Source organism: Armigeres subalbatus, chromosome 1 (assembly GCF_024139115.2).
Source record: "Armigeres subalbatus isolate Guangzhou_Male chromosome 1, GZ_Asu_2, whole genome shotgun sequence".
Lineage (NCBI taxonomy): Eukaryota > Metazoa > Arthropoda > Insecta > Diptera > Culicidae > Armigeres > Armigeres subalbatus.
The window spans coordinates 229,450,761-229,473,786 of NC_085139.1; the positions used below are offsets into that span (position 1 = coordinate 229,450,761).

Here is a 23,026-nt window from a genome sequence, read left to right on the forward strand (position 1 = left end):
TTATAACTTAGTGATTCCGCTGATTGCCGTTTCATTACGGTGAAGAAACAACCTTCGGTCCAGCGTACAACCCCTGTAGGCGTCATCAGTGGTCCTTCGAGGATACCCCGGTCAGACGGAATTAAGTGAGTGTGTGTACCAAATTCCGGGTCCAAGTGGCCACTGAAAGTCGGCACAGAGGCCGTGAAAGTGCGCCATAGTAAAGTGACTAAAAAGTGTGGATATTTGAAGCGCGCCAGATTTCAACTGTGCGATCAGTGAATAGCCACCGTACCACTTGTGTCTAGGCATTGTACGGTCCCCGTGGGGAAGAATAGTGTGAAAATCGACAAGTTTATCCTTGGCCTTGGTGGCGGCAAGGAAGGAGTGAACGTTATACCAGTGACTCTTAAAACGATAGTGTTTGCACCGATCCGCGTATTCGCGACGTAATCCGCGCAATTCGTCCGCGTCGGGAAGTAGCAAAATCGTATCGTCCGCGTCGGGAAGCAGAAAATCGATTTCGTTCGCGATCGTTCCGTTCTAGATCGGTGCAAAAATGCCGGACAAAAAGCGCGAGAAAAAGTTAACCGATTTGAGCGTAGTGAGGAAAGGACTGAAAGCCCATTGTACTGGAGCAAAACATTTTGTTAAGCACTACGAAGAAAATCGTGATAGTTTCCAGATTTCTGTTAGACTTGAAGGACTGGACAGAGTGTATCGAGATTTCCTCAAGGTGCAAGCGGAAATCTAAAAGTGCGATGATGGACACGCATCTAGCAGAGCGAGTTGGGTTTGAGGCCAGATATTGTGTAGCTAAAGGTTTTTTGCTGTCCAAGCGTGCAGAGGATCACAACCAAAGTGTGATCAATACAACAGCAGCTGTTCCGGGCAACTTTTATATTCGATTGTCACAAATTGATCCTCTCAAATTCGCTGGGGTTTCTTGAAGTGGCTATTCTTTCGGGACACCTTCACATCGATGGTGCACTCGAACGCCGACATTCCAACTGTAGCCAAGTTGCAGTATCTGATCCAGTTCCTCGAAGGAGAGGCACTTAAACCGTTCGTGACCGTAGACATCGAAGCCGATAACTATGGTGCCGTCTGGGAGGCCCTACTCAAAAGGTATGACAATCGTCGTTTTCTCAAGAAACAGCTTTTCCGTAGCATCTATGACCTACCGGCGGTCAAAAAAAAACCACCAACGGCCTGTATTAGTTGGTGGACCAGTTTCAGCGCCACGTGAAGACCCTCGCCAAGCTAAATGAACCCATCGACCACTGGGACACCCCCCTGGTGAATATCCTCTCCTAAAAACTTGATCCAGCTTCTCTACGTGCGTTAGAGGAGAAGACCAGCCAGGATGATGACGTCAAATACAACGATTTAGTTGAGTTTTTGTACCAGCGTGTGCGCGTCCTGAAGTCCGTAGCATCTGACTTCGTTCCTAGCCCGGTCAAGCAAAGGTGGCCCGCAATATTTTTCCTCCAAAAAAGCAGCTTTTGCCGCCAGTGCGGTATCATCCGATAGTAAATCAAACGTTCCGTCATGTTTCGCTTGCTCTGAACGGCACTTTCTATTCCAGTGCCAAACATTCTCCAAGATGCCCGAAGCTAGTTTTGCTGGATTTTTTTCCGAACCGGTCACCATGCTAGAAGCTGCTCATCTAAGTTTTCATGTAGAACGTGTCGCGATCGCCACCATACGTTGCTGCATGATCCCATCCAGACTGTTGAGTCTTCTGCTGCTCCTGCCGTGATGTCGAAACCCCATGACGTGATGTCCAATTCTGCCCTGCTGGCCATTCCGGGACCGTCTTCCGCCTCCCAACAAGTTAGCATCTCGGTTCAATCACAAGCCAGCACGGTTCTTCTACAGACGGTCACGCTCAAAGTTGTCGACGATCACGGGAAGTCTTTCGAAGCAAGAGCGTTGTTGGATTCCGGTTCAATGTCGAATTTCATATCACCAAAGCTTGCCAATCTCCTTGCCATCTCTCAATCCAAAGTTGATGTATGCGTTGAAGGAATTGGCCAATCCCATCGTAAGTTGCATCGTGCCATCGCCGCCACAGTCCGTTCAAGAGTAGGAACTTTCTCCACGAAACTTCATTTCTTCGTCATCGACCACCCCACCGCCAATTTGCCTACCGTTGAAGTCAAGCTTTGAAATGCAAACTCCCCAAGGTCGAATTAGCCGATCCGGTATTCTATGCCCCGAGCAAAATCGACCTCGTCATTGGTGGCGAAGTATATTAGGATCTTCACACGGGCAAGAAACTTTCCCTGGGTCCTGGCTTGCCCTACCTCATCGAAACTCATTTCGGTTGGACCTTATGTGGCTCGACATCACCAGAATCTGTCGGGTCAGTAGCTTGTCAACTATCCAGTTCTGACGCCCAACTGGATGCCACTCTCCAAAGGTTTTGGGAAATTGGCACGATTCCCCAACAATCCGTACACTACGCTTCCGAAAAGATTTGTGAAGCATTCTACGTTAAAACCACGTCCAGAGATCCAAGTGGGCGATACATCGTTCGCATACCCAGAACAGAAAATCCCCAAATCAAATTGGGAAAGTCAGAGTTGATTGCAGAGCGTCGATTCCTCGCTTTAGAACGCCGTCTAGAGTGAGATCCCAACATCAAGTTTGCCTACCATCAGTTTATGGATGATTCCGAACGTCTTGGGCATATGAGACGGCTCGATGAACCGGTTGACAATACCAAGCTGCACTATTACATTCCCCACAATCTGGTATTTAAACTCTCAAGTACCACCACGAAGACTAGGGTAGTGTTTGATGCTTCGTGTCAAACAACGTCAGGCAGCACACTCAATGACATTCTCCTTGTCGGACCGTTGGTTCAAGACGATCTTTTGTCGCTCGTTATTAGATTCTGCTTCCACCGCATCGCCCTAAATGGGGACATCGAAAAGATGTACCGGCAAGTACTCCTTCATGAAGAAGACCAACCGCTGCAGCGCATCAAATGGCGTAGTAATCCATCCGACCCGATAACCACATACCAGCTACAGATCGTAACCTACGGTACAGCCTCCGCCCCTTATCTCGCCACGAAAACTCTCCAGCAACTGTCAATTGATTCCGGCAACCAATTTCAATCCGCCGCTAATCCTGTAGCTAATGATTTTTACGTCGATGACTTTCTTTCCGATGTCATAGCCGCTATTCAAACACGACGTGAAGTATCAGCAATGCTCGAATAAGCCGGATTCTCGATGAAAAAGTGGGCATCTAACTCAATAGAAGTTCTTGAAGATATTTCTCCAGAAGACCGTTCTGTTCAGTCATGGCATGACCTCCAAGATCCGCAGTTCGTTAGTACGCTTGGGCTTATTTGGGAGCCGGGAACACTTTCTGCTTCATGGTACAGCTACCTTTGCCAGCCCCCATTCTCACCAAGCGAAGAATCATGTCCTACGTAGCTCAAATCTTTGACCCACTAGGGCTAGTAGGACCCACTGTTGCAAAAGCGAAGCTGTTCATGCAATGTTTATGGGCGTTGAAGACACCAAACAACGAACGGTATGAATGGGATCAACCTTTGCCTCCGAATCTGCAGCAACAATGGAAAGAGTTCCACACAACTATCGATCTTCTTCGCGAAGTTCGAGTACCCCGATTCACCTCTGTCGAATCTATACCATTTCGTCGAAAGACATTTCGTCGAATGACATTTAGTCGAATGACATTTGGTCAAAAGGACATTACGTCGAATGGACATTTGGTCGAAGGGACATTTAGTCGAAAATGTTTTTTATCCTTTAGAGACGTAGGACATTTGGTCGAAAGGACACTACGTCGAATGGACATTTAGTCGAAATCAGATTTTAGAATTAAGAATTAAAAATATTGGTACATTTAGTCTAATGACGTTCCGTCGAATGGCTATTTGAAAGAAAAGTACTTTAGTCAATAACAATTAAAAAATAAATGGTTTATTGCTGTGTTTCTGAAAGTCACATAATTGTCACTCCAATATTGTTCAAAGAATGATGGGATCATAAAAAGAAAAAATAATAACACGAAAACGGAGAATATTTCGAGAATATTCCCGACTGCATATTGACTTTGGTGAACTCCTCTAACCGACTACAATAAATCTATACCATCTGGTCAAAAGAAATTTAGTCGAATGATGTTTTGTCATTAGACATAACGTTGAATAGATTAGGTTATATGACTATTTGGTTGGAATTAAATTTTCGGCCAATAATTAACGAATTATGGTTGGAAGCCAATTTTATACTGAGCTAATTTTTGTATAAATATTGAGTGAAAGAAAGAGTATCAATGAAAAGAATAAGAACACCATTTCTATTCGACCAAATGTCCCTTCGACTAAAAGTCCTTTCGACGAAATGTCATTTGACCAAATGTCATTAGACTAAATGTCAATCAACGAAGTGTTCCAACGCCGACTACGATGAAGTATTGGCAAAATAACATTGATATCATTGGTTTTAGACCATGTGCCGGAAAATAGAATAGAGGGTATTTCACCATCTGTACCTAATATTTGACTATTTCTGAAGGTTTTCAATTTTTCTATAATACACCGGGTCTCCAGAAGTTTCTGTTAGCTCAGGTGAAAAATCCTCATCGGCATCCGTATTCGTTTCTTCCGCTGCTAATTGAACTTTCTCACGTCCACTGAATTCCTCTAATCAATTTATTCATGTACCTTGTGGATTATTTATTCAAATTAACTGAAAATCTATTGACGAATTATCCATTTAACTACCGACTAAACACTTTCAACATTCGACTTATTTTCCATTCGACTAAATGTCCATTTGACTAAATTTCCATTCGACTAAATGTCCAATCGACTAAATGTCCTTTCGACCAAACGGAACATGCTGCTATGTCCACGCCCAATCAACCAGTGAGGTGGGTGTGAAGCTCCTGGCGTCGAAATCGAAATTTTCTCCACTCGCTGCTAGACATACCGAATCTATACCATTTCGTCGAATGACATTTAGTCGAATGACATTTGGTCGAAAGGACATTACGTCGAATGGACATTTGGTCGAAGGGACATTTAGTCGAAAATAAATTTTTAATCCAGTAGAGAAGTAGGACATTTTGTCGAATGACATTTGGTCGAAAGGACATTTGGTCGAATTGACATTTAGTTGAAATCAGATGTTAGAAAGAAGAACCTTCGTACATTTGGTCATATGACGTTTGATCGAAAGTGGATTTTCGAATTAATAACCTTGGTACATTTAGTCTAATGACGTTCCGTCGAATGGATATTTGAAAGAAAAGAACTTAAGCCAATATCAATTAAAAAATAAATGATTTATTGCGGTGTTCCTAAAAGTCATATAATTATGTTCCAATATTGTCCAAAGAATGAGGGGTTCAGAAAAAGAATAAATAATACAAAAACGGTGAATATTCCGAGGTTATTCCCGACTGGATATTGCCTGATTTTCTCAAAATTGCACGCGGCGTACCCTTCAGGAAAGGTACCGTCGCGCTTTCTGCACCCCGTTTACTTGATTCTTATGGGTTTGGCGCGGCCGTACCTTTCGACAGTTATTCGCCGCGTGAAGTTTTGTGCAAGTACCCATTTGGGAACATTACAAACGCCGCGCAGTGTATCATATCCAGAAAATCTGTCAATATTGACTTCCGCGAACCCCTCTAACCGACTACATTGAATCTATACCACCTGGTCAAAAGAAATGTAGTCGAATGATGTTTCGCCATTAGACATGACGGCGAATAGACATTACTATCGTTACACGCATAACTGTCCCACGTACATCGGAAATTCCAGCAAACATGGGACGAATATGCGTATGATGGCAGATTAGGTCATATGATCATTTGGTCGAAATTAAATTAACGTCCAATAACTATCGAATTATGGTTGAAAGACCATTTTATACTGAACTAATTATTGTATAAATATTGAGTGAAAGAAAGAATATCAATGAAAAGAATAAGAAAACCATTTCCATTCGACCAAATGTCAATCAACGAAATGCTCCAAAGCCGACTGCGATGAAGTATTGATATCATTGGTTTTTGACCATGTCCCGAAAAATAGAATAGATGGTATTTCACTATCAGTACCTAATATTTTGCTATTTCTGTAGGTTTTCCAGTTTATTCATGTATTTTGTGGATTATTTATTGAAATTTAACCAAAAATGTCTAAATGTCCTTTCGACTAAATGTCCATTAGACTAAATGTTCATTTGGCTAAATTTCCATTCGACTAAATGTCCCTTCGACGAAATGTCATTCGACCAAATATCCTTTCGACTAAATGTCCTTCGACTAAACGTCATTCGACGAACTGTCCCAAAGCCGTTCCAGTCTGGCTATAGTATGTCGGCTTTGGGACAGTTCGTCGAATGACATTTCGTCGAATGACGTTCAGTCGAAGGACATTTAGTCGAAAGGATATTTGGTCGAAAGGACATTTAGTCGAAGGGACATTTAGTCGAATGGAAATTTAGTCAAATGGACATTTAGTCGAATGGACATTTAGTCGAAAGGACATTTAGACATTTTTGGTTAAATTTCAATAAATAATCCACAAAATACATGAATAAACTGGAAAACCTACAGAAATAGCAAAATATTAGGTACTGATAGTGAAATACCATCTATTCTATTTTTCGGGACATGGTCAAAAACCAATGATATCAATACTTCATCGCAGTCGGCTTTGGAGCATTTCGTTGATTGACATTTGGTCGAATGGAAATGGTTTTCTTATTCTTTTCATTGATATTCTTTCTTTCACTCAATATTTATACAATAATTAGTTCAGTATAAAATGGTTTATATTCACCGTTTTCGTATGATTTATTCTTTTTCTGAACCCCTCATTCTTTGGACAATATTGGAACATAATTATATGACTTTTAGGAACACCGCAATAAATCATTTATTTTTTAATTGATATTGGCTTAAGTTCTTTTCTTTCAAATATCCATTCGACGGAACGTCATTAGACTAAATGTACCAAGGTTATTAATTCGAAAATCCACTTTCGATCAAACGTCATAGACCAAATGTATGAAGGTTCTTCTTTCTAAGATCTGATTTCGACTAAATGTCAATTCGACCAAATTTCCTTTCAACCAAATGTCATTCGACAAAATGTCCTAATTCTCTACTGGATTAAAAATTTATTTTCGACTAAATGTCCCTTCGACCAAATGTCCATTCGACGTAATGTCGTTTCGACCAAATGTCATTCGACTAAATGTCATTCGACGAAATGTCTTTCAACGAAATGGTATAGATTCGACTGGAACTGTGTGCAGCTCATCTTTCGACGCAGCTGTACAAAAAGGTTGCCTCATCTCTCAAAACCGTTCCACCGGCCTTTTTCTGGTCCGACTCTACCACAGTGATCCAGTGGCTCCGTTCATCTCCAGGTCGTTGGAAAACGTTCGTAGCAAATCGCGTAAGCCAAATTCAAGCAACGACTACTATTGAAAGGTGGAATCACGTCCAAGCCCTGCGTGACCATGCAATCGCTCGTCGCTGTTCTCCTGTAAAAATAAATAAACCAGCACTGTCTATATCTGCTACTACATCACTCAACTCTGAAGAACTCCAATCCGCCGATCGAATGCTTTGTCGCTTGGCACAGAGCGAAAGCTTTCCTGAAAAACATAGCGATCTGTCCGCTGGTTTGCTTGTTTCCAAATCCAGTCCGTTGAAGTGGTTGAAGGTCTACATAGACGAGTTCGAGTCGGTGGACGCCTCCATAATGCCGATTTACCGGAACAAACAAAACACCCTATTGTCCTTTGTGCCAAACATCCGCTGGCACGTCTCCTTGCTGTTCAGGACCATAACACGCTACTCCACGCTGGGCCATAATTAATGTTGGCTAGTCTACGTCACAAATTCTGGATACTGGGAGCAAGAAATCTCGCCAGAGGCGTCTACCATCAGTGCATTACTTGCTTTCGCAGCAAACCAAATTTGATCCAGCAAACCGTCGCCGATCTTCCAGTTTCGCGCGTTACTCCGACGCGGCCTTTCTCTGTTTGTGGCGTAGATTATTGCGGACCCTTTTACGTCAAGTCACCGATCCGGAAACGTGGGCCAACGAAGGTATATGTCGCTATTTTTATCTGCTTTTCGACACGAGCCATCCACATAGAGCTCGTGAGCGACCTAACAACGGCGGCATTCCTTGCGGAGCTGCGCCGTCTGGTAGCGCGAAGAGGGAAAATTTGCGAACTACATTCCGATAATGCCACGACGTTCAAGGGAGCATCTCATGCTCTACACCAAGTGTACAGAATACTGAAGCTGGCCAACGAAGACCGAAACCAAATTTTCTCCTGGTGCGCCAATAATGAAATCCGATGGAAGTTTATCTCTCCAAGGGCGCCCCATTTCGGAGGTCTCTGGGAGGCTGCGGTGAAATCCGCAAAGACCCACCTCCTGAAGGAAATCGGCAACACCAGTTTGTCGTACGAGGACCTGCTCACCCTTTTGGCACAGGTGGAAATGTGCCTCAATTCTCGTCCGGTGACACCCTTGTCGTCGGAACCATCCGACCTGGAAGCCCTGACACCTGGACATTTCTTGGTGGGCTCCAATCTCCAAGCTGTTCCTGAATTTAGTAAATTGAACGTTCCTGAAAACCGTCTCAACCATTACGAACAAACCCAGCGCCATCTCCAACGAATATGGGCACGTTGGTATCCGGAGTACCTGCAGCAGCTGCAGTTAAGGGCTATACAAGGCTGCCAAACTCCACATCTTGTAAAAACTGGACAACTCGTCGTGGTCAAAGATGACTATTTAAGTTAAAATTACACAGTTGAATTTATTATATAACTACCCTAGCAGTTTTGCATCCTATTCCCCTGGTCGGTATCCACATACATGTAGAATCCTATACGATCGTATTGTGACGGGAGTTAGTTCAGACCAACCTGTCGTCAAAGTAAGGTAATAAAGTCTGTCCGTGCGCGCTATCCAAACACGAAACTCGAAATCTTTTCCAAGTCCGAAAGTGCTTGTCCGCGACTTTAGTCATAAAGTGGGAAAGCAGAACCTGGTTCGATTATTGTCGACCAAACTAGCTAGTGATTAGTGCTATAATACGGTGCTAAACTTGTGCTTAGGTAAAAAGCGAAGATAGAACCATTTACAGTACTCTACGGCTCATAACTTAGTGATTCCGCTGATTGCCGTTTCATTACGGTGAAGAAACAACCTTCGGTCCAGTGAATAACCCCTGTAGGCGTCATCAGCTTCTGCGACAATTTTAAAAAGTTAAGTTTTGCGAACAGATTAAACGTCGTGGTGCTACACAACCACGGGCAAAGTCGTTGTACCTTCAGGATTCACTTCAATATCAATGGATGTTAAGGTGGCCATCACCCTCTCTATTGCATCATGCTGAGGGATTCGTGCAGCTTATGGACATTGCGTGCAACGCTCACGGCGCACTGAACCGCAGCTTGATCTTTCGGATGGTGCCCGTTACTCTATATTTCGGGGACTGTGCACTGGATATTCTGGCATTCTTGGATGAAGGTTCGTCATCTACTCTCGTTGAAGATGCCGTAGCTAGAGAGTTGGATACCCGAGAGCTCGCGGAACCGCTGGTAGTAATAAGGACAGGCAATGTGAAGAGATTCGAAACTACGTCCAAAAGAGTCAACCTTATGATTTCAGCGCGCGATTCGGATGAAAAGTTGCCGTTGAAAGACGTTCGCACTGCTGCCGAACTAAAACTATCAAAACAGAGTCTCCAGTATGAAAAATTAGCTGACCAATACTCACATCTGAACAATATTCCCGCAGCGAGCTACGTGATCGAAGAGCCTAGAATCATCCTTGGACTGAATAACCTAAATGTGTTTGCTCCTTCCGACTCACGAGTTGGAACACTTGGCGCGCCGGTCGATGTGAAAATCAAGCTGAGTTGGACGATTTACGGCCCGCAACCGAGCGGAACCGTAGTATCAGAAGTCAGAGTCAACATTCACTCGTTGGAACCAATGAGCAACCAGGAGCTACACGACGCCATGCGTACACAGTTTTTGGTGGACGATCCCTCAGGTAGCAGGGCATACAGACAGTTCCAAAGCTTCCTCTTCCGACGAGATCCGGCCAGCTCTCCTGAAATCTACGTGATGGACGTCGGAACATTTGGGGCGACATGTTATCCGTGCTCTGCCCAATTCATAAAAAACTTGAATGCGGCACAATTCGAGCATCAATTTCCAGAAGCAGCTGCACCAATAATCAACAAACACTATGTAGATGATTATTATGATAGTGTAGATACTGTAGACGAAGCCATCAATATAGCTACCGATGTGAAATTGATCCATTCTCGTGGAGGATTTCACATCAGAAATTGGGTGCCAAATTCTCCAAATTTCTTGGAAGCGATGGGAGAACAGCTGATAACCTCTACTGTGCACTTTTATCAAGACAAGGAAACGTTGACTGAACACGTCCTTGGAATTGTCTGGAGCCCAGAGGATGATGTTCCTTCTTTCTCCTCGGCGACACGTCCTGAATATCATTTAATGCTTCATGGGGATTCTGTTCCTTCCAAAAGGATCGTTTTGAGCTCAGTGATGTCAATGTTTGACCCCCTTGGGCTAGTGTATGGATGAATATTGATACAAGACTTGTGGAGAGCTGACTGCAGCTGGGACGAGCCCATCGATGGTCAGTCGTTCGAAAAATGGACTCGATGGACGAAAGCACTTCCGAGTATCGAGGCCATTCGCATACCCCGGAGCTATTTCGGGCAAGCAAGTTCAGCGAACATTCAAGACCTTCAACTCCACATCATTACCGATGCCAGTAAAGGCGGATGCTCGGCATATTTTCGAGAAGTTATTAACGGAAGGATACACGGTGTGTGTTGGTGTCGAGCCGTGTCAAAGTAGCAGCGTTGAAAGCAATGTCTGCGCCACGGTTGGAACTGCAGACGGTGGTATTACAGATTTTCTGGAACGACTCTACAAGCGTATTGTCCTGGATTAGCTCTGACGTACGAATATACAAGGAGTTTGTTGAATTGCGGATCGGTGAGATCCTGACGCTTTCCAAGCTTTGCGAATGGCGTTGGATTCCTACCAGGCTGAACGTGACGGACCAACTAACAAAGTGGACCCGCGATCCAAATTTAAATTCAGACAGCGAGTGGGGCCTAAATTTCTCTATCGAGAGGAGGAAGACTGGCCAAAACAGAAAAGGTATGCATCCACGCAGGAAGAAGTAAAAGTACATCTATTGGCTCATGATATTCAGCTACTCGCATCGATCATCGATGTTCATCGATTTTCGAAATGGGCTGTTTTGGTATGAACTATAGTCCTCAGATATGTATCCAACTGTCGTAGAAAGATAAACGCGTTGTCGATCGACTAACGTTTGACCTTAGTTTCCCATAGTTTTGCCAAAACTGTGCTGACGTGGTACACCAACAGAAATCTTCTCGGACAACGGAACCAATCTGCGGGGTGCGAGTAGAGAAATAATTGACAAGGTTCGCTGTATTGGGATGGAATGCGCCCATGAGTTCACGTCATCTGGAACGAAATGGACTTTCAATCCTCCGGCCTCTCGCCACATGGGGGGAGTTTGGGAGAGACGTTTTCTGAAGCGTTCTGAAGAACGTGACTGGTGCTTCCGAATCCATGACTTAAATCGCAGTGTATTTTTGCTGGTTCACGAATTCGGGAACGCTTTTTTGCGTGTACCATCGGTGTAAATATCTTCAATGGAGAAAAGCTGAAGTGCTGGGTACGTGGTGTTGTAGAGGAACCCATCGTTTCTGAAGGTGGGAGAGCACGACAAGCATTCGTTCGAATCAACAGTGGAGTACTCCGGACCAAGTTCACGGACAGTGGTATGTTTCGATTAACATCTCTGGGCTGAGCACAACATCCCTGCAGAAGTGTTTGACGTTGTTTGGGAGACTGCGAAATTGAGAACTCCAAACAATAAAGAGGCAAGATATATTTGCATACCCAAAGTAAAACAAAGCATAGATAGACACTTGTCAAGAAACGCCGTATTATTAAGACTTAGCTGAGAAAACTTAAAGAACGGACATGGTTGGCTATATGGCTTACGTTTCTGCGTCACACGCAGGAGGTTGTGGGTTCAATCCCAGGCGCATTCAATTCTTCTAATTTGTATCTTTCTCTATATTTCTCATGTTCTAGCAATCGCTAGAACTGAAAATGGTCTTCCATACGGCTTCCATTTCTATCATCTATACCTTTTACATGAGTATTCTAGCAGTAAAAAAGTTCGTTTGAAGATGAATGCTAGTTCCAAGCAAACATCTGTAAGTTTTCTGTGCAATAACAGCTGGCCTTGTCCATAATGGAGTAGCAACTACGGATCAAGCACAAGCTCTAGAAACTGGAAAAAACTTGAAGATTCTGGAAGATGTTATTTGGGAGACGCAGGACGCTAAGTCGGGCTGAATCAAAGTATGAATAAAGTCCATAATCAGTATAAGAGATGAAGCATCGAAATTGCTCCATCAAACGCAATTGAGAAAACAACACTCCCCCAGACCAATTTTCTGGCTACGCCACTGGTTAGAAGGAATCAGGATAAACTTCACAATTTTCAATACCCACATCTCACTTGTCACAACTCACTTCTTATTTCTCACTTCTCACTACTTGGTCCAAACTTCTTACTTTCCATTTCTCACTCCTCTTTTCTCACCTGTCATTTCTTATTTCTCACTTCTCACCTCTCACTTCTCACTACTCGCTTCTCAATTCTCATTTCGCACTTATCACTACTCATTACTCACTATTCACTTCTCAGTTCTCACTTTTAACTTTTCATTTCTCACTTCTGTTATTTCTTCTTCTTTTCACTTTGAATTTCTCACTTTTAACTTCTGGTCTCTTACTTCACACCTCTCACCCTTCACTTATCATATCTCACTTCTCACTTTTCACTTTCTCATCTCTCAATTCACTTCCTGTTTTCCACGTTTTATTAGTATCCCATTCCTCACTTCTCGCTGTACACTTCATGTAATTCCCGCTACTCACTTCTCACTTTGTTTTTCTCACTTTTAACTTGGATGGATGCCATATACAGATGGGACAGACTTGCGGCTAGTGGCATTGTAGTTACTCAACGTTCCTAACCGAGTGAAGTCCGTTGGCCAAACTTTGGAGAACACAGAACGCCGTCGGGACAAGTTCTGCTATACTCTGGTTTACGAGGTGAACACGCTCCCCGGCATCACGGAGTTGGCTTCCTACTAAGCGCTCAGGCACACTCTGCGCCTATGAAGTGGGAACCTATAAGTGAAAGGATAATCGTTGCCAGATTTAGAACACGGGTCCGAAACCTTACTATAATCCAATGTTATGCGCCAACCGATGCTGCCGATCTGCAAGACAAAGAGAACTTCTACAGTCAACTCAATGCCGTCGTAGATAGAATTCAGAAGGGTGATATCAAGATCTGTTTGGGCGACTTCAATGCGAAGATCGGATCCGACAACTCGAACCATGAGCGCATTATGGGACGTCATGGTCTCGGAGAAATGAGCGAAAACGGAGAGCTGTTCGCAGAATTTTGTGGTAATAACGACATGGTGATCGGGGGATCGCTCTTCCCTCATCGACCGGTTCACAAGGTCACGTGGGTCTCCCGTGACGGCTTTACAGAAAATCAAATCGACCACATCTGCATCAGCCGAAAATGGAAACGGAGCCTTCTTGATGTACGGAATAAACGTAGTGCCGATATCGCGTCTGATCATCACCTCCTCATCGGCGAAATACGCCTGCACATTGCGCGGATTCGTCGGCAGGAGGAAAGAGTTGGACGACGGTTCAACACGCGCTGACTGGAAGATGCCACGGTGAAACGGTCCTTGAAGAGCTGGAGACGCGTACTGCAGATATTCCGGAAGGTGGCAGCGTGGAAGACCAATGGACCGCCAACAAGAATGCCTTCACCGCCACCAGCGAGAACAATCTGGGAGAACTGTGCACCCAGAGAAAACAATGGATCACCGATGAGACCTGGAGGAAGATAAAGGAGCGAAGAGAAGCCAAAGCCGCAATAGAGCGAATAAAAACCAGAGGAGCCAAAGTCTTAGCCCGTCAACGATACTCGGCTCTTGAGAAGGAAGTAAAACGGTCATGTCGACGGGACAAGCGAGCGTGGGCAGACTCTCTGGCCGACGAAGGAGAGAGAGCCGCCGCAACCGGGGACTTCGAGCACTTCGAACAACTTTTTCAAGTGCCAACCAGGCCATCACCACCTCGGCATGATCTGCCTAGGATCCGACGTATAACACGTGTCAATACCGAAGCTCCATCACTGCTAGAGATTCAAACAGCCATCCAAAGCATGAAATCGAATAAAGCCCCAGGGGTCGACCGCATATCAGCCGAGATGCTCAAAGCTGACCCCATGACATCCGCTCAACTACTGCATCGTTTATTTCGTAATATCTGGGACACCGCAACTTTCCCGGTCGACTGGACGCAAGGTATCTTAGTGAAGGTGCCCAAAAAGGGTGACCTGACTGTATGCGATAACTGGCGAGGCATTATGTTGCTGTGTACCGTTCTCAAAGTTCTGTGCAAAATTATCCTAGCCCGGATTCAGGAGAAGATCGATGCGACTCTCCAGCGGCAGCAAGCCGGATTGCGTCCCGGAAGATCCTGTGTGGACCATATTGTCACGCTCCGCATCATTTTGGAGCAGGTCAACGAATTCCAAGAGTCCCTTTACTTGGTATTCATTGACTACGAAAAAGCTTTCGACCGTCTCAATCACGAGAATATGTGGGGCGCCCTGAGACGCAAGGGGGTTCCTGAAAAAATCATCGGCCTCATCGAAGCACAGTACGAGGCCTTTTCGTGTAGAGTGCTGCACAATGGGGTCCTGTCCGACCCTATCCGGGTCGTAGCTGGTGTGAGGCAAGGATGTATTCTATCACCGTTACTGTTCCTCATCGTAATCGATGAGATTCTGGTAGATGCGATTGACCGTGAACCAAACCGCGGGCTGTTATGGCAGCCTATAACCATGGAGCACCTAAACGACTTCGAATTGGCGGATGACGTTGCACTACTCGCGCAACGGCGCTCTGATATGCAGAGTAAGCTCAACGACCTTGCCGATCGCTCCTCCTCGGCAGGTTTAGTCATCAACGTCAACAAAACCAAATCGTTGGATGTAAACACGGTGACTCCTTCCAGTTTCACAGTAGCCGGGCAACCAGTGGAGAATGTTGAAAGCTTCCAATATCTTGGTAGCCAAATGGCGTCAGACGGCGGTACTAAGATCGACATAGCCGCACGGATCAAAAAAGCAAGGGCTCCCTTTGCGAGTTTAAGAAATATCTGGAAAAACAGGCAGATAAGTGAACGCACCAAAATACGAATTTTCAACTCTAACGTGAAATCTGTGCTGTTATACGCTAGCGAAACATGGTGTGTATCAGTGGAGAACACTCAACGGCTGCAGGTGTTCATTAACAGATGCCTGCGGTATATAATTCGGGCCTGGTGGCCTCACAACTGGATCTCAAACAACGAGCTCCATCGTCGTTGTCACCAGAGGCCGATAGCAACAGAAATTCGGGATCGGAAGTGGGGCTGGGTCGGCCACACTCTACGTAGGGGCGGAAACGGAATCTGTAAGCAAGCATTAGACTGGAACCCAGCGGGACATCGCAGCAGAGGCAGACCCAGAGGCTCATGGCGGCGAAGCCTCAATAAAGAAATAAAAGAAGTCGACCGAAATCTAACCTGGCAACAGGTTAAAGCGATAGCCGGGCATCGCTCAGAATGGAGATCTTTCAAGTCGGCCCTTTGCACCACCGGAGGTGTACAGGATCCATAAGTAAGTAAGTAACGTTCCTAACCGAGAATCACGTAGTTGGCTGGCCCCTAATGTAGTTTATCGTACACAGTATGAAAATGTTACAGCATATAGGGGAACGGTTCGCCACTTCATCTCATAGCTCCTATTTCCATCCCATCAAAAACAAAGCAATGGAAAGGAATTGGGTTTGTTTATTATTTTTGTGATTTTTTTCAGCAGTGAGCACGCATGTTGACAAAAAGAAGCGACGAATTTGATGCCGTATTTCTTTGTTTAGCGATGAGATGGATATATGTACAGTGAGATTGAGATCGGAACAGTTCCCCTATGATGTAACAAAAACGGCTACACTTGATTCAATTAATTTTTCTATCACTTTTTAAAATTACAGGTTGACGTCAATATGGAGCTTGTATTCAATATTGCGTTCAATCTCTGAATATAAATGGCCAAGTGATTTCAGGATGGAATTAAATTTACATTTGTCATAAGACGAGTTTAAATTGGATAGTACAAACTCGTCTTATGACAAGTGCAAACATTCCACTTAAAGCTCAAAATAATTTCTTGATATAAATTTAAATGCAAGCTACAAACAACGATGGCGCCAAAGAATTCTTTGAAATCTTATCGGTGGTATCATGAGCTCATTTCAATTGAATTCAATCGTGTTTAAGGGAAATCCACAAAGTAGGGGAGATACGTGTGAAATGCGCCGGCTGGATAAAATGCGCCACCACCTTTTTTTGGTTATTACCCCTAGTTTTGTCTCAAAATCGTGAGCGGCTAAAGCCAAAAAACATTTGCAGGCCGTTACACAAAAAATTTTGTCAAAAACACTGTGTTAAAATTTTTAAAAATAAAATGTTTTTTGGCTCTTTCCGATGCAATTTCGGTGTTTATGTCAATAATGCTTTTTCTTTATATACAAAACATATTTTCTCCTTTTTTTAATTATTTTAAAATATTGACTATCTTAAAGTATAACTAATCTTTTTAAAAAGAATGTGACTATGATATGGAAATGCTAATATCATCTTCCAAACTTGGACGTACATGTTCATGATAGAATTAGAGGCGAAAGTATAGAATTGATAGTTCCGTTAGGATACGGCAGGCATGAAGAATGTTTTATAGAAGTCGATTTGAAAGCGAGCGGAGGGCAATATTTGTGATGGCACATATAACACGACCTTCCTTCTGCCAAGCTCCCGTATGAAGGGGGAGGGGAGAATATCAGTGTGGGAGCTGATATATCTCCACTGGCAAAAGGAATGTGGTTTGATTTGCTCATATGCCATCGCGTGCGGAAGGATTTTCTATCGACGAGTACTGTTTCCAAATTTCTAATTTCGACTTCTATAAAAACATTCTTCATGCCTGCCGTATCCTAACGGAACTATCAATTCTATACTTTCGCCTCTAATTCTATCATGAACATGTACGTCCAAGTTTTGAAGATGATATTAGCATTTCCATATCATTGTAAATCGTTTAACTTCACGTAGAAGTAACACACGAAATCATTAATTTAATGTGACTATTTTAGTGAAAAATATTGGAATATTTGGATTATCGTTATTGGGCGGCGCATATTGCCCAGCGTAGTTCATTTTAAATGGAATAAAATCGTTTTCTTGTTATGTTGTTGTTTTTTCTTAAAAACTGTTGGACCATATAATAACTGATATGCTAGATTATTGATAAACACTTCGAAATTACACTATTTCGGATGAAATCATCATTTAATTAAGTAATTTTCTTAGGGGCGCATATTGACTATCCTTCCCTATACATCGCGCAAAAGTTGTCAATCTTTAAATCCTTCATCCCCTTCTACCTTTGTTAAGCTTTTGATATCAAACTTTCTTAAAATGTTCAAGGATTGTCATGCTTCTCGAATTCGCTCCGCTTTTTTTTAAGTGTAACGAACTTTTAAATTTGCTTCTTAATTTGATTGCTTATCAAATTTTACATCTTTATCACTAAAGTTTGGCATCAATCATAAACTGTTAAATGCAAAGTTAGGCGCTTTTCCTTATAGTTTATTTTAGGAAAACAATTGAATAATTCACCTGCCATCAGTAAAGTCACGCACAAGCATTTAATTCACAGTCGTTAAAATTCGCCAAATTTGAAAATAAACTCGTTCAACCATCCGCGAATAGGAGACTAAGAAAACCATTATAAAATCCATTGGCAAAAGTTTGCAATCCATCGCTTTCCGCGTATGTGAGCGGAGCAAAAACTTACATTCGTCTGAACGAGTTCAACACACGTAACGACCGCCAGCCAACTGTTAGTGGGAATAAACACAGAAAAGTTTGGCAGCTCTGCGAATTTATTTTCGTACTATTTTTCCCATAGGGTTGATGAAGTGCAATGTTTTAAGTCACGAATTCGAAACCGCGCTCAAAACTCTGGCCAATCAGTCGGCTGTGGTAGCAGACTTGTGGTCCCCCTTCAGGGGTTGATCGATAGCTCCGATGATTGATTGACTTATGCAAGAAATAGAAACTAAATGCTTGGATGGTGCACTTATGGTACGAATAAACTTCTTGCCACCTGGTACTAAAACTTATTACAATCGATTCTTTTGTTTCGTTTTTATTGCAGCAATGTCAGCCGTCAGTTGGGAGGAGTGGTGGACCTACGATGGAATCTCCGGTGAGTGGACCTTAATGAACTGCTTCCCCCACAGGTGGGAAAGCTTAATCATCGTCATAATGAACTATTAATTACCCTTCTTTGACCATAGAATGGTGTAATGTATCACAAATCCAATAGAAGAATTTTGCTTTAGTCACACCTCAAAACGTAGTAAAAAATGTTGAACTAATAAGAAACAAGCTGATGTAAAATTAAAGTTCTTAATCTATTTGAAAACGCAAGAATCCACTTCAGTCCATCAGTGAATTGATCCATTTTTTTTTTTCGGAAAACTCCCGCGGGTAAAGTTTCCACGCTTGACCGGATGCCTCTTCGCCCCTCCATAACAAGGGTCATTAGTCTTATCTCGCTGAAAAGCTTAATTGTCCGCACTCGGGTAAACATAATCCCAGCGGCAGCGGCGGCGTCTAGACCAGGCATGAAAAACCCCGTTTCTCATAGTCACCCTCATTACCTCATCTTCATCATCACCGTCGTCATCTGCCAGCATCGCACCACGGTCTTGGGGAAGCTCCACAAAAAGCGGATGATCCGACAACATTAGCATCGTTCCGCCCCGCTGTTCGTCCTTTGGGGGTGGCGCTCACCGACGAATTCGGTTCGCCTCAAGACAATCCATTATGAAAATTAATTGTGAGAACCCGATCAGCTGTTTGACATTGTCTGTTGCAGTGCGGTTAGTTGGTTGGCTGTTTCTTGCCCCGATCGGACAAACGGCTTGGTCATTGGACCAAATAGTGCTGCTGGACGAGCTCAGCATGCGGTGTGAGGTTTTGCTTCCTGCCTGCTGCGGTAGCACGGTTTTGGTTGGTTTGTTTTTCACGCCGTGTGATTATTCACGAGGTAGCTCCCGTGGGCGAAGGTTGGTGATTTATTCACGAATTACGGTAAGGTGATTTCGAACACCAAATAAAAGGAAGTGTAGCAAGACAAATTTAGGAATACGTTACGTAGTCATAGACCTTGGGGACAAATATTTGAGTAAGTGTAAAAAAAAAAATTATAGGCTTTCTATTTAAATACTATCATTAAGGTAAATATCTCCATAAGAAGCAGTAGGCTACAGCTTAAATGACTAAGATTGCCTGTATTATGGAGTCAAACATAAAAAATGAAAAACAATTTTTTTTTCAACTCCTATCTACAGTAAAAAGGAAAAATCTGTTTGAAAGACTGCAGAAAATAAAATGCTTGAAAAACAATCCAAATCCAATCCAAATCCAATCCAAATCCAATCCAAATCCAATCCAATACAATCCAAATCCAATACAATCCAAATCCAATCCAAATCCAATCCAAATCCAATCCAAATCCAATCCAAATCCAATCCAAATCCAATCCAAATCCAATCCAAATCCAATCCAAATCCAATCCAAATCCAATCCAAATCCAATCCAAATCCAATCCAAACCAATCCAAACCAATCCAAACCAATCCAAACCAATCCAATTCAATCTAAACCAATCCAAACCAATCCAAACCAATCCAAACCAATCCAAACCCAATCTAAACCAATCCAAACCAATCCGAATTCAATCCAAACCAATCCAATACAATCCACATCCAATACAATCCAAACCAATCCAAACCAATCCAAACCAATCCAAACCAATCCAAACCAATCCAAACCAATCCAAACCAATCCAAACCAATCCAAACCAATCCAAACCAATCCAAACCAATCCAAACCAATCCAAACCAATCCAAACCAATCCAAACCAATCCAAACCAATCCAAACCAATCCAAACCAACCAAACCAATCCAAACCAATCCAAACCAATCCAAACCAATCCAAACCAATCCAAACCAATCTAAACCAATCCAAACCAATCCAAACCAATCCAAACCAATCCAAACCAATCCAAACCAATCCAAATCTAAACCAATCCAAACCAATCCAAATCCAATCCAACCAATCCAAACCAATCCAAACCAATCCAAATCCAATCCAAATCCAATCCAAATCCAATCCAAACTCAATCCAATCCAAATTCAATCCAAATTCAATCCAATTCCAATCCAAATCCAATCCAATATTTGAATTTTTTCTGCAACTCATCTTAAATTTGCAAAATTTGAATATTTTAAGAAAGATAAATTAAAATTCTTTAGCTGGGTTTGTTTGCTGAATTCGTAATATTCTTCGTGTTATTTAATGAAATTACACTTAAAAAATATATTAACTTATTCAAATTGTGGTGCTATTCATATTTGCATTACTCTGTTACTGCTGTTTTGTGAGCTATAATCCATGTATTATTTTTGGAATTTTTAATAATAATGCATTTTGTTGCTTCATCTCCCCACATTCAATCTTAAAGCACGGCGTCTCCCCACAAAATTCAACCGAAAATGATTGGTTGGGTAAGCATGGCCCGACGAGATTTATTTCGTTTACTCAAATCCTCAAACGAATGGTAGACAATGTTTACCACCCTCCCTCACAGTGTTCCTGCATTCCCTTTGGGGACAAATCTGGGCCCGACAAAAAAATATGACACAACATAGCACCTACATGAAAATCCTCAGTACATACACCCCGTCTTTTGTTGTGACTGCCGATCTATCCTCGACAGTAACTTCATTGCTCTCGTTCTCGTCGTCGTCGTCGTCATCGGGGAGGATGGTCCAAGCTGCTTCGCTTAAAGTTTTTACTTTCTGTTTTATGAATCTTCGTTTTCTTATATCCCTTCGCTATCGTGATAGCTCAAAAATTCATAATAATTTTTAAATTGCTTTCTATTATTTAAAACAAAACAGTAACAATTCACTGCAGTAGTGAGACTTGAGCAAGAGGATTTGTTTGCTGTCCTGGTTTAATTATTTGGAAGTTCGTTTGAATTCTTGTGATATTTTTTTTAAATATTCAAATCCACTATTGACAGGTTTTGAGCTCATAACACTGTATTTATATAGTTTGTAAAATTTTCACAAAAACAACAGAAAAAATTTAATACTGTAAATTGAACCCTTCTCTTGCAATCCTTGCATTCCATATCATATCCCCCCATGTGTTTGCCAGAAAAAGAAAAACTGACTGAAGAGCCAACCGAAATAACAACAACACAAAGGCGGAAAATTCCACAATGCTAACACGATAAGATGATGGAGTGCCCCTCCACGTAGGAATGCAAGAGGCGTGTAGTTGGGCCACCCTTTTTTCGGCAAATAAAAATTCCTGTGTGGAAAAATGAAGCAGAAAAGCCAACGACATCACCGGGCGAGAGGTATGCTGTGCGGCCGGGGTCGGTCGGGACCAGCAAAGTGGATAACCCATGCAATCAGCAGTAAGATCATTTGTCAGAACTTTGACTTTCGGGGGAAGAGGGCAAAGCATTCTGCTGGCTTCTGGCAAAATGTCCCAGGCGGGGATAAAGACATTATTTGGGATTGACTCCCTGGCTCTGTTGGGGCTGTTGGAACAGAAGTTTTGCTTTCGGGCAAAATTCAATTGAAAGAACATCAACTGAGAATTGGTTTCCATCCACGCGGTGGGGTCGAAAATTATACTGAATCGAGCTGCACGATCCGTTTATTGAAATCGGTTAGCGCGCCAAGTTCGGGCGAAAAACGTGCGAAAAGGTCAGCTCTAAAGTTGAATTTAATCGCTCGCTAGAACTATAAGCCCTCTCAAAAGCACATTATCTTTTATTGCAACTGCACAGCGCCGAGCGATTTCCCTTTAAAAGAAACTTAAGATCGAATATTTGACCATAAAACAGGCACCTGGCCGCCGTCGTTTAGACCGATTTGAATAAACGCCGAAATTTGCATTTCAATCATTCTCCCCCGGTGGATCACGAAGAGGCTAATAAAATTTCTTTCGGAAGCGTTTTTCATCAATCAATCGAAAAGACCGGAGCTCGCTCCGGTATGGGTTCGAATTAATTATCTCAACAATCTCATTTCGACTTAATTAAGATTGGTCCCCGTGTTCCGTAGTTTCGCACAAAGGCTGAAATGCTCAGAACGGAAGCATTTGCGTTTGAGTACCGAAGAGTGTGACACAAACGAAGAGGGTTCGGTTGAAATGAAATTCCATTCCTCTTGTTGCTGCTGATGATGGTGGTGCCTTTGGAATGCGGTAAGGTGGTGAACCAAGTGCTCGGTTGGAAAGGCTAAGGAAATTGAAACCTAGTGTTTGACTCTTGAGGTTTTCACTTTTTTTGTCCTGTGTCGCTGGAATCACCTTACTTTTTGTTGGCTGATCCGTAATCGAGAAAGCGGAATTGTCTCATTTGAAACAAACCGGAAGGAACTATTTGGCTTTTGTACGTCCATTCGACGGTGCTGTTGAATGGATGTCATGAAATTTAAATTTTAACGGCGCTATGGAGGTATCAGATGGACGATATAAGATCATTGAATCAGATGTAAGTCGTTGTTTTGTCTGGAGCTGTTTTCATACGAGAAAAGTAAAGTATCAGTATGCTTTTAGTTTTGCGACTGACTTCTTCAAACATAGGTTTACTGCTCCTTGAAAAACAATAAAGAATT

The 23,026-nt window shown here is 42.8% G+C and overlaps 1 protein-coding gene across 3 annotated transcripts in view; it reads left to right on the forward strand.

The window, feature by feature from the left end:
- LOC134211603 (carbonic anhydrase-related protein 10) overlaps positions 1-23,026 on the forward strand; it is a 227,017-nt gene that overhangs the window by 186,078 nt on the left and 17,913 nt on the right. Inside the window, exons 1-2 of one of the 3 annotated variants that reach the window (XM_062688649.1) lie at positions 17,869-18,401; positions 18,475-18,525. In XM_062688649.1, coding sequence (XP_062544633.1) covers positions 18,380-18,401; positions 18,475-18,525 — 73 coding nt within the window. In that variant the 5' untranslated portion in view covers positions 17,869-18,379. Of the gene's footprint in view, positions 1-17,868; positions 18,402-18,474; positions 18,526-21,755; positions 21,817-23,026 lie in introns of those variants that run through there. The other 2 variants (XM_062688638.1, XM_062688655.1) reach the window with 2 other exon arrangements.